Consider the following 18834-nt stretch of genomic DNA (forward strand, 5'->3'; position numbering starts at 1 on the left):
TATATCTTTAGATTAGAGATTTAGCTCACTTATACTTAAGGTAACTATTGATAAGTATGTGCTTACTGCCATTTTGTTAATTGTTTTTTAGTTGTTATTATTATTGTTTTTTGTTCCTTCTCTTGATCTTTCTTTTGAACTCTTGGATTTCTTTACTGGTTCGATTGGATTCCATTCTCTTTTTGTGTGTGTGTGTATTTTTGTATGTTTTTTGCTTTTGATTACCAGGAAGTTCACATATAACCATCTTTTATATAGCAGTCTATTTTAAGCTGAGAGGCATTTAAGTGTGATTGAATTCTAAAAGTACTACATTTTTACTCTTCCCTTTACTTTTTATTTTTGATGTTATATTTTATATCTTTTTGTTTGTGTATCCCCTGATAATTTGTTTCAGTTTCAGTTAATTTTTTTACCACTGCAGTTTAACTTTCATATTAGTTTTTTAAGTTTTTGCTTCACTTTGATTATTTTTTATATACTTTTACTGGTGAGTTTTTTCCCCCTGTATTTTCTTATCTCTGGTTATCCCCCTCCCAAAGAAGACCCTTTAACAATTCTTTTGTAAGGCAAGTTTATTTGTTGTGAACTCTTGTAGTTTTTGCTTGTCTGAGAAATTCTTTCTCTCTCCTTCAGTTCTGAATAAAAACTGCTGAATATGGTGGTATTCTAGGTTGTAGATTTATCACTTTTCAGCCCTTAAATATTTCCTGCCACAACCTCTGGCCTATAAAGTTGCTTCTAGAAATAATCTAATAGCCTTATTGAGTTTCTCTTGTATGTGATTTGTTTTTTCCTTGGTGCCTTTAACATTGTCTCTATCCTTAATTTTTGTCATTTAAATACAGTATGTCTTAGTGTGGGTCTCATTGGGTTCATCTTATTTGGAACAATCTGTGTGTATTAGAAAGAAATGCTATTTAAAGGCATCTATCTTATTGAAATCATTTTGTGAAACTAATAACTGTCTAGATTTTCAAACACTAGATTCTTTTAAAGTCAAGTATATCAAAAGGTCCAGAATATGGAACATTTTACATCATAACAGCAAGAAAAAATAAGTTTTAGGATTTTGCCTGAAAAATAACCTTTTTTACTTAGTTTTTGATTACTCATACTTTGTTCAAGTCAAATTTATTCATTTGATTTAGATTTATCATTTGTGAGTAATAAACTGATAATCTTTTTAGGGTATTTAACAGGGACAAAATGAAAGATAGGAATACCAACCTAACAGAACCCTTTAACCCATAATTAATTTATTTGTTTTATTTACTGATACTTATTTCAGGAAGCTTATAGAATGTGTACCTCATGTTTCTCATATGGTCCACTAGGTCTACTATTTAATACATTTTAATTTAAATATCGTCAGTGATTAAATAATTAGTGTAAAATTGCATGATTACATAACAATCCATTTCATTTCTCTGAGTTCACTTTGTCCCTAGATGGTTTTCTTTACATATTTAATCTTTGTGAAAAATGTAATTGTAGAAAAGCTTTATTTTATACATTTCTCAACTCATAAATCAAATCAGAAAAGTAGACTTTAACTCTCCACCCACCCCTCATGTCATTCTTCATACCTGTGCTTACAACTGGTGATCTTCTTTAAGATCATTCCATGGGGTTCTCTCTGGTCCCAACCTCTAAGCTCAGCTGTCAAATTCCTTATACATTTTTTTTTTCGTAGTTGCCAGTTGGAAGCTAAAATGACATATATAAATTTCCATATAAATAATTTGGTAAACTAGATATGTTTTAAAGTATAAGATATGTCCCAGATGAAAAATAAATACTATACTGAAATCTGTCTAAATGCAAAGCAAACCACCCTCACAGTTGAAATTAAAAAGAAATGTTCAGGAAAAACAAGTTGTGCTGTTGTTTAGAAACTGAATTATTACATACAACAGTATTTATTTTTATACCATTTTGATGACCTAGCAAAAAATCACTAAAAACTTTGGGTCAGGTAATTTTTGTATGATTTCTGTACAGATTATTATAGGTTTGAGTGGTTTACAGAAGTAAAAATGTTTATTCTCTTTCCAAGAAAATACTCCTCCACATATATCTGCAAAATTTTTTAACTATTGTTAAAGGCTAGTAACCCCTGATACCTGGTCATTGGGCTCTGGGGATCTATGCTCCACAGGTTAAGAGTCCTTGATCTTTTTAGTAATAAATTTTATAAAGTTACCATCATGGACATTTTGTACATTTTTATGTTAAGCTAAATTATTTAGCCTTTAATTTAGACATTAAGTGAATGTGGATTATTTCCTCATTACAACTCATGAGATAATATTAGGAAAACAATAATGTGTCTATAATGAGGTAGTATAAAATAAATTAAGTTTTCACATTCCAACCTTTTACTATGGAAGAAGAGAAAAAGACCAAACTCATGCTTTTTCTTTCCAAAGCTTATTTTCAAAGGCTAGAGTTTTAAAACAGCTGGACAAAAATGTACAGAAGGTAACCAATGGGTTATCTGATTTCCAAACAGGCACTTTCGTGAAAAAAATATACATAGCTATATAAAATTGAACAAGTATATTTCTTCATACACTTGGGTTTTTTTGGTATTTTACATTTTTGACTTGTTTTTCAAATTTATTATCATGAAAAATGATAGCATGCAAATAACCACCTTTTCTTTGCAGTTAGTTGTGCTAGACACATTAATAGTTCTTATTATCCTTACTACCCTAAGAGGTTGGTATTATTACCCTTAATTTATTAATGAAAAAAGATAGAGAAATTAGGTAACTTGTAGTTAGTAAGTGATAGTGTGATAGTGTTGGAATTTAATCATATATTAACTTGAATTATATTGCTTTTATAAAGATAACCCTATTTGTGAAATCAGTATCGTCATATTGTTTTCAACTAGTTCTGTGAGTTTGTGGACTTGGGAGGGTGAACATACAATATGGTGTACAGAGATGTGTTGTAGAATTGGGCACCTGAAACCTGTACAATTATGTTAACTGCTGTCACCCCAATAATTTCAATTTTAAAAAGATGCAAACAAAGGTACATTTTATTTATTTATTTATTTATATGAGAGGTGGGGAGGTAGAGACAAAGACTCCCGCATGTGCCCCAACTGGGATCCACCCAGAAAGCTCCTACTAGGCGATGCTCTGCCCATCTAGGGCCACTGCTCTGTTGCTCAGCAAACAAGCTACTTTTAGCACTTGAGGCAGAGGCCATGGAGCCATCATCAGTGCCTGGGGCCATCTTGCTCAGGCCATTTGAGCCATCGCTGTGGGAAGAGAGAGAAGGGAGAGGGGGAGTGGTTGAGAAGCAGATAGTTGCTTCTCCTGTGTGCCCTGATTGGAAATTGAACCCAGGACTTCCACATGCCCAGCCAAAACTCTACTGCTAAGCCAATCCACCAGGTCCACAAAGATACATTTTAAATGGTGGTATCTTTAAGTTTACGAATGTAGAGGTGCTTAATGACTATAAAATTCAGGTAAAACACAGTAAGTATTCTTACCCTGCTTGTTTTAGAACTAATTTTCTTTTCAAATGCAGCCTTCTACATTATTTTGTCACAAAACAATGCCGCGCATACTTTTGTTAAAATCAATAAATCCACAGGTGTATTAAGAAATATTTTATTAACAAAACATTAAATTCCACTTGCTTAGCATTTCCAATAATGGATAAATTGGCCTTGCAACAGAAAAACAAAACAAAACCCTTAGATACCCAGTCACACAGAGCACTAGAAAGGGAAGGTCATGTGGCCCTTCTTTGATGTCTTAGGGATTGTCCACATCACACATTATTGTAATATCTGTGTGTGTGTTTTTTTTTAAAAAAGGCAACACATTACATGGATAAAAAGAAGCAGATTCGATCAGAAAAGTTACAGTCTAGAGATGTAATCAAATTTATGCCAGGTAGTGTGAAATCCTCTATCACTGCAAACTGTGCATGGAACCCTGATACTTTTGGTATGAAGATGCTTGGGATTTTAGTCACATTTTTTTCTCTCCCTAGCTCATATTCCTCTTTTTCTCCATTTTAAAAGAAGGAAGAAAACAAATGCTAGATTTTGTGTAGGCCAATTACATTAAATTACATCATTACATGAAATTTTAAAATTTATCTTGGAAACACTGAAATCAATCCCAAACAACACACTTTATAGACAGATTGCTTAAAAATACTATTATTTATTTTCTATCATATTTCAGAATATTTCTGGGTGGAAACTAGATCAAGTTTGTAGATCAAATGAAAGAGCAACCATTTCTTTTTATTATCTCAGGATGTAGATTAGTGATTCTTTATTTAACCTTCTTATTTCACTGGCTTTCCCTGAGTAAGACTGAATGAGAAGGAAAGGAAAAAAAAGACATCAGTATTTTAACCTAGAAAAAATTTTAAAAATCTAAACCACAAGTATGGATATTCAATTTTAGTTTCATACCTCTACTTTCTGGGTCAAGAAAGGCCTTTAAAACTTTTCATATACAATGATTACTTGGCAACCATAGTTAGTGGTGATTTGCTATGAATTGTCATGTTTCTAAGGTGCTGTATGTCTGAAATCCAGGCCACTTCTTGGCTTTTTTTCGTCAACTAAAGTATTACAAAAGATGTTTTGCTTTTTTTTTTTTTGCCCTTGCTGATTAAAGCTAATTGTAAATGTACTCTTCTCTTCTATGAAATCTAATATCATTTTAGGAGATGTTAAAGTAATGTAACCAATTTATACTGAGGTACCACCTTCCAATCTAATTATGCATTTCCTTTGCATTATCTTCTCATACTGATAATTTATTGCTATGAACATCATTGAAATAATATGCAAAACAAGTGTATAATCTAAACTTTTCTATTATTTAATGTGTGTTAAACTAAAACTATACTTAATGATATAGATGTAAAACCACAAAAGTTAAAATATAGTCAATAATCAACAAATAGAGAATGGTGTTTTAAATGGATAGTAATACAGAATGAAAAATTACTGAAAATACTTTCTTAGTTGAGAAAGTGTTTACTTTCCAAAATGTTTATCATGCACATTAGGTTCAGAGAAAAAATATATAATTTTATTGAAAACAAAGTTTTTAATTGCAGCAACCAGGGTTAAGGTGTATAGCAACCAATTTTGCTTCCGTAACCTCCCCACATAATGGTTCATATTCATGCAGCAAGATACCATCGATACTCTATTTGATAAGAAAAGGTTCCATTTCATTAGGGACTAAAATCTTCTAGGGGTTTCTTGGGAGCATGATCTCAATGAAGCAAATCACCCCATTTTTCATCAATACCTTGGCACAACTGTCTTTCTTCCTGCTTTTCAATTTGTCAGTAAATATTTGTTAGTATATGTATGCTTGGGTCTTTCATCATATCTGATGGATTACTCTGGATTTGTGTGTGTGTGTGTGTGTGTGTGTGTGTGTGTGTGTGTGAGAGAGAGAGAGAGAGAGAGAGAATAGTAAATATATGTGGGAAATGTATTTTGGGAGAAAAAAGATTATACGATACATATGTATAAATTTTACCTTCTAATTCACACCTTTCATACAAATACTAAAACTTAAATGCAACAGAATGAAGGCTGTACATGTAAGAAAAAAATGTAGCCGAATCTTTTTATATACATTCATACATAGCTTTCTTAGAATAAACACTACATTGTAACTTTATTTTAAAAAGTAAGTAATTATGGCAATTTATAATGATGGCAAAAAAAAAAAAAAAACACAAACAAACCCTGAAATAATTGTTGCTCCAATGTCATAAAACTCCCTATACTTAGCAACATTTATAACATTGAATTTACCAAAAATGGCTAAAGAGCAGAGATATATTTTGCATTTTCTATACAACAGGCTATAAAACGTCACTTACCACAGTCCAGAAAGCACACAGAGATGGATTTTATATAAACATATGTAATAACATATTAAGCGTGCATGAAAATTTCCCAATGATTGCATCTATGCCCTCTTGTTTTTGTTTTGAAATTTTAGTGTGAAAATGTGCCTTATATTTCACATTGTTGAAAATAAGGCCTCCATACATTTTTTTTCCCTCACAATCAGAAAGGGGCTTTTTGAATGTGTTCCTACACAAGTCTTCAAAAAAGCCAGCACTTCGTTTTGAATCCAAGTTCCAACCACTGCTCCAGTTGCGCCAGGCAGCAAACTCAAAGATTTGCAGGTTGAGTCACTCAAAATGACAGTCTTTTCTGGCAACAGGACTATCTGACTTCTCAGGAAAGCGCTAGCACTTTGGCTAAATCCAGGATCATAGGTAGCTTCTTTTTTTGTGTGTTGTGTTTTGTGTTGTTTTTATGTTGTGCCTTGATGTTGTAATACTCCTTTGCTTTATGAATGCGTGCGGTCATCACTGTCATTTAGAAATGTTCCAGCAACATAAAGACAGGCAGAGTAAATGAAAACACTGTGGATGTTAGGGAATTTATTGGCCCCTGTTTTTTTTTTTTTTTCTTTTCTTTTTTGGAGAAACAAGAGCATGAGATACTTGTTTTTATTTTTCAAAAACAGTCTTTCCTTCCTGATTGCATTCCCTGTCTTCTTTTGTATGTGCTTCGTAAAAAGGAAAGTAAATAAGTTTATATTATGTCTCAGATAAAATGAAGACTATTTCTATACAAGGGTCCTTTTAAGATCTTGGAATCAGACATAATACTCTTTATCCTTGTTTTTCTTATTTTTGTTGGCGCTTTTCGCACTGCTGGGTTGTTTCTCCTTTACAACAGCCCCATTGGACTGAGCTGAGTTACTGATGTAGTTTCGGCTCTCGTCCACGTGGTATGAGCCTTCATCCCGGTTTCTGTACTTGTACATGGCATAGAGGAGGATGAGGATGCACAAGGCAGCGGCGGCTACGATCCCCACCACCATGCCAGTGGTACTGCTGGACTCCCGAATCACTTCCGCGGAGCCTGGGTATGGCTCTCTTCCCCCTGCTCGGGTTGGGTTGGCTATAGGAAAGGGTGAGAAAAAAAACAAAAACCACACAAAAAGTGATTATCGAGTTCACTGAATGCTTGTGACCTATGTTAATGTTTACCATCTATTTTCACGTCTAATGGAATAGTACCTACTGCTTTAGGAAAAGTATCTTGCTGTTAAGTGTAAAATCCCTGTGCTTCATGGTCACTAAAACTTGGGACTATGAATCAAAGCACTTGGCAAGAGATTTGTTGCCATCTTTTATTTCTCACAGATCAATTTTGTCAACAAGGTCTTGCATTTGCAGCCCCAAATTAAGCTCCAAGTACCTCTAAAGGGCCATGTTGAAGGGTTTGCTGAGAAACCATAAACCCAACACAGAAAATAAAATCATAATGACCCTACCTTATCATATTAGAGGGTATCAATTTAAGAATCAAATTGATGGTAATATAGGACACTTAGAGCTAACTTCTAGACTCCAAATCAGTGTAGCTAAATTTAGGATTAGTTACACAATCACATTGTCTCATACAGTATTAAATATAGTATTAAACAATAAGACAATCCAAACATTTTGAATAATCTGCCTGATTGCAAAAGTGTGATCTCAGTCATCTCTTTACAAACTAAAATGAAACTAATTCTTTTTCTGTTGGAGGTTTACTTGTTCACATAAGTATATATGCATGTGTCTTATTCATTTGCTGGTAGCAGCTGAATGATCACCAAAATTAAACTTGGGAAGATAAAATAAGAAAATATTTTTCTCCATTTTATAGTCCATCTAGATTGGGTTTGAGTCTAAATGCAATGCCTAATAGATGAGGATAAATCAAGGACCGGCTTGCCCACTTTTATTTAACTGGCAAAACTCTCAATCTTTCCAAATTATAAAAGTAAAAATAATCTTCCTTTGGTAAAAAGAGTGGATTATAGGTTGCTTTAATGTCTTCCCCAAAGCCTGGTCTGGCACTGACATTGACTATGGATGGAGAGAAAAATGTCCTGGGATTTAGCTGATAGATCAGGGAAGGCAAAGTGACTCTTTTCCTCTAATAATATGCTTGAAATTTGTGAAAAATTTTAAAAGAATAGGAACTACAGAGAGATAAGATTCTTTCCCATTTCTGTCTGGCCCTAGGTTGTTTTATTCTATGAATTGTGTTTTCTCTCTTTCTCTGAATCCCCAGTCTCTCCCTTGTCTTATAAGAAAAGATAATTTTTCAGATGCAATGAATTAATTCTTCAAAACTTTGTTCTTTGTAAATTATGCAGAATGAATGGCAATAATCACAATTGCATATATACCAGATATACATGTGTATGTATAAGGTCTACTGGAAAGTTCTGTCCGTTTTTGGAATAAAACAAAATACAAATTTTTCTTACCGTCAATAAACTTTATTAAATAATATAATTACCATTATTATTAATGATTTCTTGCCAGAGTGAGGGCAATTTGTATATCCCATTTTGAAAAATGTTTTATCTTTTGATGCAAAAAAATTGAACCAGTGCTTGTTTGATATCTTCTTCATTTTTGAATATTTTGCCCTTCAAAAAATTTTGTAAGGACAAAAACAAATGATAGTCAGAGGGTGCTAAGTCCGAGGAATATGGTGGATGTGACAGACATGCTTCTGTAGCATTTCTTCCTTGTTGAAATTCGTAAAAATTACAGTGGCGTAAATGAACTTTATTAGTAGCCATAGGTACACTATTGCTTCACACATAAGACTAACGTGAATCAACTTTGTTTTAGTTAATTTGCTGCATCAGTATGTATACATTAAGTGATAAAAATAGAGATGCACACATGCGCCAAATAAACATGTGCTTACATGTAGAAACTTGTTGTGATAGAAACGGACAGAACTTTCCTGTAGACCTTATATATATGGGAGGTAGTGTGTGTATGTATACACATATTAGGAATTAAACAGTGCAAGAAGACTAAGATTGTGCTTTTATTTCACACTATTAAACATCATTTAGTAATTATTTTTTAATATTTGTACAAAAGTTCTTATTATTGGGAATCATTTACTAACTGTAAGTCTATACTGCTTTATCATTTCAATATGAAACGACACCAAGATTCTTTATATCTACATGTGGGCTTTTTGCTGTCATTTTTCCTTTTCTTTCCCAAGTAAAGCCTTGCCAATATGGTCACTCACAAAGTAATAGCCTTCGGTTTCAAAGCAGCAATATGCTTAATCTGAGCTACAAAATGTAGCAGGTGAAACCTTTCTGTGCTGAATATGTCACTGCTTGTTTTACAAAAGACAAGATAATCTTGCCGAATAAAAAGTCCTGGCATTGCTTCTGCCGCCAAGGTAGAAGACAAAGACTATAGTCCATAGCATTTGATTACAGGAAATTAATTTCCTTGGAAGAACATACCTACTGCAGGAACTCTGTCACTACCTGACAAACCAAAGGCCGTACTTTCTCTTTCAAACATAGTTATTTTAGCCAAAGTCTTCCAATTAGTTCAGCTGTGAACTTTCACTCAATGGCGACTTCATGCCTGCTCATTGGTGGGAGTATTCTTTTGCTACATTGTCACAAGAGCTGAAAGAGGGATTTTTGCTTAAATGTTATCCAAACCTTTTCCCCCATCAGGTGGCTTTGCTTTGGTTTTAAACACACAATTTAATTATTATTTCACTTTGTCTTCCTATCAGAAAAGAATACGAAGGATGGAAATAAAACCATATTTATATAGCTCATGATAGTACGTCTTGAGCGTTTTAATGGAATGCTGGATGTAAATGCTCAATACAAAGAATATATATGTACATTTTCCCCAGTTAGGTATTGGCATCCTAAATGAGCTACCTTATCCAAGAAAATTTTTTTTTTTTTGTATTTTTCTGAAGCTGGAAACGGGGAGGCAGTCGGACAGACTCCCGCATGCGCCCGACCGGGATACACCTGGCACGCCCACCAGGGGGCGTAGCTCTGTCGTGACCAGAGCCATTCTAGTGCCTGGGGCAGAGGCCAAGGAGCCATCCCCAGCACCCGGGCCATCTTTTGCTCCAATGGAGCCTTGGCTGTGGGAGGGGAAGAGAGAGACAGAGAGGAAGGAGAGGGGGAGGAGTGGAGAAGCAGATGGGCGCTTCTCCTGTGTGCCCTGGCCGGGAATCGAACCGGGGACTTCCGCACGCCAGGCTGACGCTCTACCACTGAGCCAACCAGCCTGGGCTATCCAAGAATTTAAATCTTATATTTATCTGCTTACATACTTCTTATATCCTTTACAACAATAGTGTAAGTAGCACAGCAAATACTTGATGTTAAAACTAAAATAAAATTGCAAATACCAAAGGAAAGCCTCAAATGCTTCAATTTTGTCATATATCTGTTTGATAAACACCCCTAGTTTAAGAAAAATACTTGTGTTTTTGTAACTCCAGACAAAACACTGATTAAGTCACATATAGGCCTAAAAATAGCTCTGTAACCCATATGTACAGATACATAAAAATTCTAAATATATTTTTAATAACCCATAAAAAAGCCAATGAGAAAGATTTTATCCTCTCCCCAATTATTAAAAATTATTAATCACCACAGGTATTATTATAGGTCTGTTTGGAATATGCAGTTGCTTCTATATCTAATTGAAGATATAATCATTTTTTCTGTTTATGCTTCAAATCTGAAGGCTAAGTAAATTTTTTCTTAACTTTTGTGCTAAGATCAGAAGTATTAATAATAAATAAAGTACTGGCTAGCCCACTAAAGTGTCAAGGGAACATTGCTCCTTGATTTTGTAATAAAAGGCTAGAGAAATATACACATATCCATGAATTATAAATGTGCCTTTACTTGTTGTTAATGGTTGATTTTGAAAATATTTTATATTAATTTAAATGTAGAGAATAATATAAATAGAAAAAAAAAGAAAGAAAGAAAAACCTAAATGCTTTCTTATATAATCTGGCTAAAATTTTACATAAAAAAAATAATCCTCTTTTAACCATTTATGACAATGCGAAAAAATAAATTTAATCAGAGAAACCCATAAACCATTCTTATATTTCATGGATTGTAAATTTTGTACTCCCTTTAAACTCCATAATAAACTAAATCAAGACATTTTAGATTACAAATGCAATCTATGTTTTTTCCTAGCTGTGCTAAAAACAAAGGAGCAACAATTTACTTTCCTTCCATCACCCTTTCTCTGTCCTAACATGTGATGAGAAGAACACTTAAAAAAAAAACCAGGTAAAAGAGCCTGACCAGGTGGTGGCGCAGTGGACAGAGCATCAGACTCTGATGCAGAGGACCAAGGTTTGAAACCCTGAGGTTGCCAGCTTGAGCATGGGCTCATCTGCTTTGAGCAAGGTTCACCAGCTTGAGCCCAAAGTCACTGCCTTGAGCAAGGGGTCACTCAGTCTGCTGTAGCCCCCTGGTCAAGGCACATATGAGAAAGCAATCAGTGAACAACCAAGGTGCTGCAACAAAGAATTGATGCTTCTCATCTCTCTCTCTCCCTTCCTGTCTGTCTGTCCCTATCTGTCCCTCTCTCTCTGTCACACACAAAAAACAAAAACAAACAAACAAACAACAGGCAAAAGATAAAAAAAATACAGGCAAAAGATAAAGGAGGGGAGCTAAAAGAATGGGATACATATAAATTAGCATTAAGTCCTTGAACTGTCAAAAGATGACTGATTTGTAGGTAAAACTAAGCTAATGTATATCATTATATCAGGCCCAGAAGCAGAAGGACCCCCTGTCAATGGAAAACTTCAGAAGGCCTGATGGTAGGCATTGAATAAGCCAAGGCATATAGACTCGTTGTGAGTGGAAATAGGAAAGTACTCAAGTATTCAACTTCAGTGGAGGCACACAAGTTTTGATCAGAGACTAGGGCACTAGCAAGAAAAAAAAAGAGTAAATTAAATATCCTAAGCATTTAATTGCATTTGCATCTTCTACTTTAATAATTCTATTCAAATAGTAAGACATCATGGATGACACACAATTACGTGAACACAGTAACAATAGATTATTTTACTTATTAAATGTTTCTCATATAATTCTCTATCTCTATTTTTCTGAAGGATGCCCAATATCACATACCCCTCCAAGTGCACTGGAATGGTGTGTATACTGCTAGGTCTATTACAGGAGGGGACACCTTAATGGTGCACACCTTAATGTGCACCATAATATGCACACCTTAATGGCAATATGAACTCTGGGTTTTTGCTGGTATTTATGCCTACATGAGTCAAAAGCTGTTCATTGTATTGGCAAAGACAAAGAACTATCAGAAAGGATTTCACCTCTTTCACAAAAGTAACTGTTCAGCCAAATGGCTATGAAAAAAAATTCCTGGGATTCATGTACGGATAATGTTATCTTAAAAGAGAGATGAAAAATGATTTTATATGCTATCTCTAAAATACTATATTTGGCAAGCTCTAATGGTCTCTAAATATTTTGCACATGGTCTGCTTTGGCCCAGATTTATTAAGAATCCTATATCCTAGCTCTGTGTATTTTCTTGTTTTTCTTCGTCCAATTAATATTGTTATTACTTAGGTAGGCATAGCCTTTCTAGTGTTAGGATAGTTATTAATATATTTTCACATTATATTCTAAAACTAGTTTATTCATATTAGATAATAATTCATAGTAGAAAATGCACAGTAAGTGCAAAAGACATACCCAGTGACATATAAAAATAATAATGTATTTGCCACATTGCAGAAAAATTAAAAAATGAAATATTTAAAGTTATAACTTATCCTTAAATTTGCTGATATAGTTATTTTAAACTACCACGACAGGAACAGAAGTTGTCCTGATGTACGTTCTTTCTCTATTTTTGACAGTCCCTGGCACCGTATCTGTGAGAGAACATCATTTCCCCAAATAGGAACTAATTTAGGTCCAGTTAAGAAACATCATGTGAAAAATGTGTTTAAGAGACACATTAGGCTGTAGTACAGAGAACTATTTGTGGCAAGTTCCATTTCTCATCAGCTCCTCTGGCCCTCTGTCATCAACCCTGTGCTCCTTTCTATTCTTCCTCTTACTTTGTTCCCTCTCTATCTGTTCTGTGTGACTCTCTCCCAGCTCCTGACTTGTCCTTGAAGGTAGCTCTCAGAGAGCTTAATGGGTGTGTCCTCACCCACTCTCAGGTAAATGAAGATCAGGCCAGCAGGGGTCAGCACTCTTTACTCAAGTGCGTTACTCTGCAAGGTTTTCAATTTACCACCAATTCCTTATTTCAAAGCATAATATCATATAAAATGATCCTTACTGGCAAAAAGTCTAAATGTGATTGACTGTTTCACCAGAACACGGTCTTTGTGTTTTATATTGGCATGCTTTACTTACAATTTCACTTCCTAAATTTGTTTACAGAATAAAATTATATACTTTATCAAAATAAATAATATTGCCAAATTTAAGAAAGGCTAGTTATGCAGAAGGGGATTTGAGGAACCTATTAAGCTCTGTGCTAGAGCCTATATTTATTGGTTTGTCACTGTTTGTATCTAGTTGTAACCTTAGTAAATGCAAACCTGGAGTAGAGAGTCTGCACTTATTTAGCAAGATGATTCACAACTGAAGTTCTAAACTATAAATTATGAAAAGTAAATTTTGACCATTAATATATTTCTCCAAAGTGGTTTTGAAACACTTTATATTTGGCACGCTTTTGTTATTCTTTCTGCGATTGGAAACATAGCATTCAAATATTGTTATTAAAAACATAATTGCCCCAGTTTATGTTTTTATAATGCTGCACAAAATATGATGCTTAAAGTCCTAATTCCGGTCACATATAATGCAGGTTTGTTGGATGATTGTGGGACCTTATATTTCCATTGATGAGTTAGTTCACCAAGGCAATCACTATGCCATCAGATGTTCTTTATATCACTCAAATTGTCATTTTTATGAAACTATTTTGTATACATGGATGAGCTGGTCTTTCACCATAATCTTATTATATTTCTGTTGTCTCCAAAGTTCGCTTTGTAAGGCAAGACTGTAAGTTCCAGGCAATTTTTACTGCTGGTTTTATTTCTTCAATATAGACTGTTAGTGTATAGATATGTCATCAGCCATGACCTTGTCACATCAAGGATGAAACGAGAGTTTCACTATATACTGATGACAATAAAAATCCAGTTTTTGAGCTTAAGGAAAAAATTGTAAGAGACTTTCATTCTTAATAAATAATAAATAATAAAACACATCAATGATAAAAAATGAAATGAACTATATATTTCAGATCAGGAGGGGTATATAAAAGATCATAACACTCCATGATGCTCTCTCTCTCTGCCTTTCTCTCTCTCTCTCTCTCTCTCTCTCTCTCTATATATATATATATATATATACACACACACATATTATATATGGGTATATATATTCATATTATTATATATATCATATATATTGCATTCTGCTATCTGGAACCATTAGATATCCTGTCTTAAAATACTTCTTTTAAAAAACTATTGGAAAGATGCATTTATTGACTTTTTCTTACTAAGAGTCTTTAACCAGTCTTTCTGGTTTTATCACAGATTAAATTTAAAGTAATCAATTTTAAATTTCTGTCACCATCCCACATAGGAAAAGGAGCTCCTAAAAATGATCTCATTAGATTGAGTTTTGTACTGTGTTTTAATAGATGTGGAAGTTATTATAATTCTAGGCTAGCCAAGGAAATAGTTTCAAATTTATGGGAAAAGATTTGACTTTTCCAGTACCCAGTTTTATTAATACTGTGAGAAGAAAATTGAAATTGTAGGCTCCTGGAGTGTTAATAAATTGAGATTAGCAACATTTTTTCCCATCTCCAAAACAAAGTTTATTATTTTTTTCTATTTTAGTGCTTCAGTATAACATAGGCCAGAAGAAACTAGGTTGCTACCACTCACAAGAATATCTATTTAAATATCACAGTTGCAAGAATGCAGGTAGGCAATTATTTATATGACATGAACTAATTTTAACACACATTATGGTTTTTTGAGAAGTGATGAATGTTATCAAATCTTTTCCTTCCTGCCAACTCCATTCATGCCCTGAACATTCTGAGAGTAACATTTTGTCTTCAGGTTAAGACAAAAGGTTTGAGAAAGCTAGACGTGAAACTTAACACACAAATCATAGGCCATGCAATAAAGTCAGACATCCTGAGGTCAGCATGTTTGACTCCATAAGTAATAATTTTATGTGAAGAAAGATGTCATTAACAAAGTTAAAATGCAAAGAAATATTTGCAGTCCATATGACAGAAAAAGAGGCAATGTCTCTAAGATACAAAGAGCATGTGCCAGTTGATACAAGAATAGACAAACAACCTATTAGAAGAATGGAGAAAAATTTACACAGTCAGGTGGAAAACAGAAGATGCAAATAGGTGGTTAAATATAGGACCAGATACTCAATTTCACTAGAATAGAAGTCAAAATAAGGGGATTTTTTTAAACCAACAAATTTAAAAGAATAAAGAAGAAAGAAATACTGTGATGGTATGGCATAATGGCAGTATTGAAAATATTACATGGTGTTTGTTATAATGTTGTTTATGAGGAGTAAAGAAAGGATAACAAAAGTTCAGTAACAATGTTTTGTCAAATAACGGCACACCCATTGTCTAGAATTTTAACAGAATTATTATTACTTTTTAATAAAATAATTTGACCAAATACTTCCCTAATTCCCACCTCCTATAATATCTTCAGTAAATGGAAGTAAATATATTTATTAATTAAACTAGAAGTCACTTTTCCTGTGCTTAGGTAAACTGAGATAATTGTGTTTCAATGCAATTATCGTATCTGCATTTATTTCCTTTGTCTCCAAGTAATATGTGCTTAATTGCAATGACTAAGTTGCTTTTTAATTAAATGTATTGGGGTAACATTGATTAATAATATCATTCAAGTTCTATAATACACCTTCTGTATATTGCATTGTATGCTCATCACCAAAAGACTAGTCTCCATCTGTCACCATATATTTGACCCTCCTTACCCTCTTCATCCTCCTCACCCCTTCTGCTCTAGTAACCACTCTACTGTTGTCTATGTCTATGAGTTTGGTTGGTTTGGTTTTTGCTTTCGGTTTCATATTCCACATATGAGTGAAATCATGTGATTGTCCTCTGTCTGACTTATTTCATTTAGCATAATATTCTGGAGTTCCATCCATGTTGTTGAAAATGGCAATATTTTATTATTTTTTATATTTAAAGTCTTCCAAGTTAGTAGTCTTCAGAGTGAGTCATTTTGGTCTATTGACATCATCATCATTTGATAGTCACAGCAGTACAAGTATATAGTTGAGAGCTAATTTGTTACTCTTTTCTCAAATTCATTAGAGTAGTTGCAGAAGTTTCTAGGGTATTTTTTATTCTTGTTACATCTAGAGTGATAATGTTGGAATGAGCCTCATCAGTCAGGTCAAACTTTCCATAATTGTCAAGCAAGAGAAAAGTCATACAGACAATAATTGAGAAAATCTGTTTCAAAGTTAGGGAGCCTGGAGTGTCTGTATGTGTTTTTCATCAAAATGTATCACATTTCAGAAAATGCAATAAGAGCTATATTTTGAAATGTAAATGACACCCTCCATTATTTATTTCTACTCCACTAAACTCTTTCGTGGCAAAATAGCTTCTTTTCCTGAGAACTCATTGACTAAAATACCCAGAAATCACTTTTTCTTTTTTTCTTTCTTCTTTTTTTTTTTTTGGTATTTTTCTGAAGTTGGAAACGGGGAAGCAGTCAGACAGACTCCCGCATGCGCCCGACCGGGATCCACCTGGCATGCCCACCAGGGGGCGATGCTCTGCCCATCTGGGGTGTCGCTCTGTTGCAGAAATCACTTTCTTAAGATGCATTTCACACTTTTACATATAGAAAGTTGAACAATCAATCTTTACACAATCCAGCAGGTTAATTTCAAGGAATCCTCATATCTGGAATCAGGAATTTTGGGGGGGAAGGAGCCTGGTTTATAGAAAGCCAAAAGTGGTACTACATTAAAGCTACAGTAGTAATAGGAGTGTGCGTGCATGCGCACATCTGTGCATGTGACTATTGCAGCATTCCTTCCAACCCTGACAGAAGTAGGTACAGTCACTTTTTCCCACCCTCATAATTTATCATTAAAGTTGGAATTTTGAAGAGCTCCAGGAAATATTTTATAATACCTTGGGGTTAACTTACTTAAATATGTGGAATTATCAAAACCCTCTTTCTTAATTTCCTCCCAAGTATTGCATGAATATACTCTTAGTAGATATATATTTGCATAATTTAATTATCAACTGATGCTCAACATGGCTATTATGACTTCTGACTCACTGCAAGTCTTAAATATATTTTCTTATTTTAATAAGTTAAGAAGTGCTACCTTTACTGAATTATTATTACATTGTAGGCTCTGTGCTGTGCACTCTATACAAACCATCTAATTTATTCGTCATAACTGTGATGTAGGTGTTATCACTCCTTCACAGGAAAGTAAATTAGGTCTCACAGATGCATGTTATTCAGGCTTCAAAGTGGCACAGCCAAAATTCAAACTCGGGTATGTCTGTTACTTTTTATATATTCAACGTGTCTGCACTGCAGAACCATTTTTATTATTCCCAATTTTATCCTTTTCTGCAGAACTGAGCACCTTAGGCCTCTTTTCTAAGCAGCTGACCAGTTGTATCCCTTTCGGCTTCATTCCACTGCACCTCCCTTAGAATGCAGTTTAGATTGCTGCAGAATCTTCAGAAAGCAGTGCAGAGTGCTAAGGAGCATATCAGACCATAGGTCCTACTCCAGGCACTGCACCTAACCTAACTTGCTGAGTGATCCATAACAATTCCTTATCCTCAGCTAACATATTGTCATCAGAAACATAAGGGTAATACATTGTTTACCTCCCCCGGTGAGCATCACATCAGGTAGGACAACACATGTGAAAGTGCTATGTAAAAACAACGATGGCCCGATTATTTTCCCTGTGTCTTCCCCACAAAAGGTATTGAATCAGCAGCTGTCCCAATCAGTAGACAGTTCTGCAATATGAATTGCACATCATGGCTCAGTCTATTGTGACAGTGACCATGAATGACATTATCTCTGTGGGAGAGTCTCTGGATTCAGGGACTTCCCATTCACGGATGGAAGCCCTGTGAATTTAGATGGTAAATGGCTATTTACATTACAAAACATGTTTGAAGCCATCAATTTTCATGATGCATGTAGAGCTTGTTTCTGTTTATCTGCAAACATTCTTTATGGATCAGTTCTCCCTGGCATCCATTGTATTATAATATTTTATGTTTTTAGGCATCATGAAATCAATCACCTAAGACTACTCTCTGGTAACAACCGACAGCAAGACTTACTATCTTAGAAATAAGGATGTATTCGAGGGGACACTAGAATCTATGTAAACATAATAAATTAATAAAAAATAATAACAATTATGTTTTAGGGTTTGTTTCTATAATTGCTAGGTCAGTTCTCTTTTTCTTCCCTCTTTTTTTTAACCTGCTCTGGAATTGCACAGTATTCTCTGGATGAAATAGCAGAATTGTATTCTGAGTCCTAAGGGCACACTTCTCAACTGGGTTCATGCACAGCATCTTTGTAAATGCAGGTCATTCTGGGTAGCAAGGCAGTACATAGTTCTCTTGATTTTAAAACTGGGTCTACTCACTTCAGGTGATCATTTTTATATTCCTGTCAGGAAGCTATTGCTGTCTCAATTATCTTTTGTTGGGAAAAGATCACATTCTTTCTGGTGAAAGTGCAACAGCTAAGGTGAAAGATTAGATGGCTTCCCCACTGAGCCCCTTAGAAGGAATCAT

At 34.3% G+C, this 18834-nt stretch overlaps 1 protein-coding gene across 23 annotated transcripts in view; it reads right to left on the reverse strand.

Annotated features, from left to right (window-relative positions):
* Window positions 1–4628: 4628 nt before the first annotated feature.
* The window catches only part of NRXN1 (neurexin 1), a 1279091-nt gene continuing 1264885 nt past the window's right edge, over window positions 4629–18834 (reverse strand). For all 23 annotated transcript variants that reach the window (XM_066267113.1, XM_066267112.1, XM_066267110.1 and 20 more), the window contains one exon: window positions 4629–6994. In XM_066267113.1, coding sequence (XP_066123210.1) covers window positions 6687–6994 — 308 coding nt within the window. In that variant the 3' untranslated portion in view covers window positions 4629–6686. The remainder of the gene's footprint in view (window positions 6995–18834) is intronic.

The sequence above is a fragment of the Saccopteryx bilineata genome, chromosome 3 (genome assembly GCF_036850765.1).
Source record: "Saccopteryx bilineata isolate mSacBil1 chromosome 3, mSacBil1_pri_phased_curated, whole genome shotgun sequence".
NCBI lineage: Eukaryota > Metazoa > Chordata > Mammalia > Chiroptera > Emballonuridae > Saccopteryx > Saccopteryx bilineata.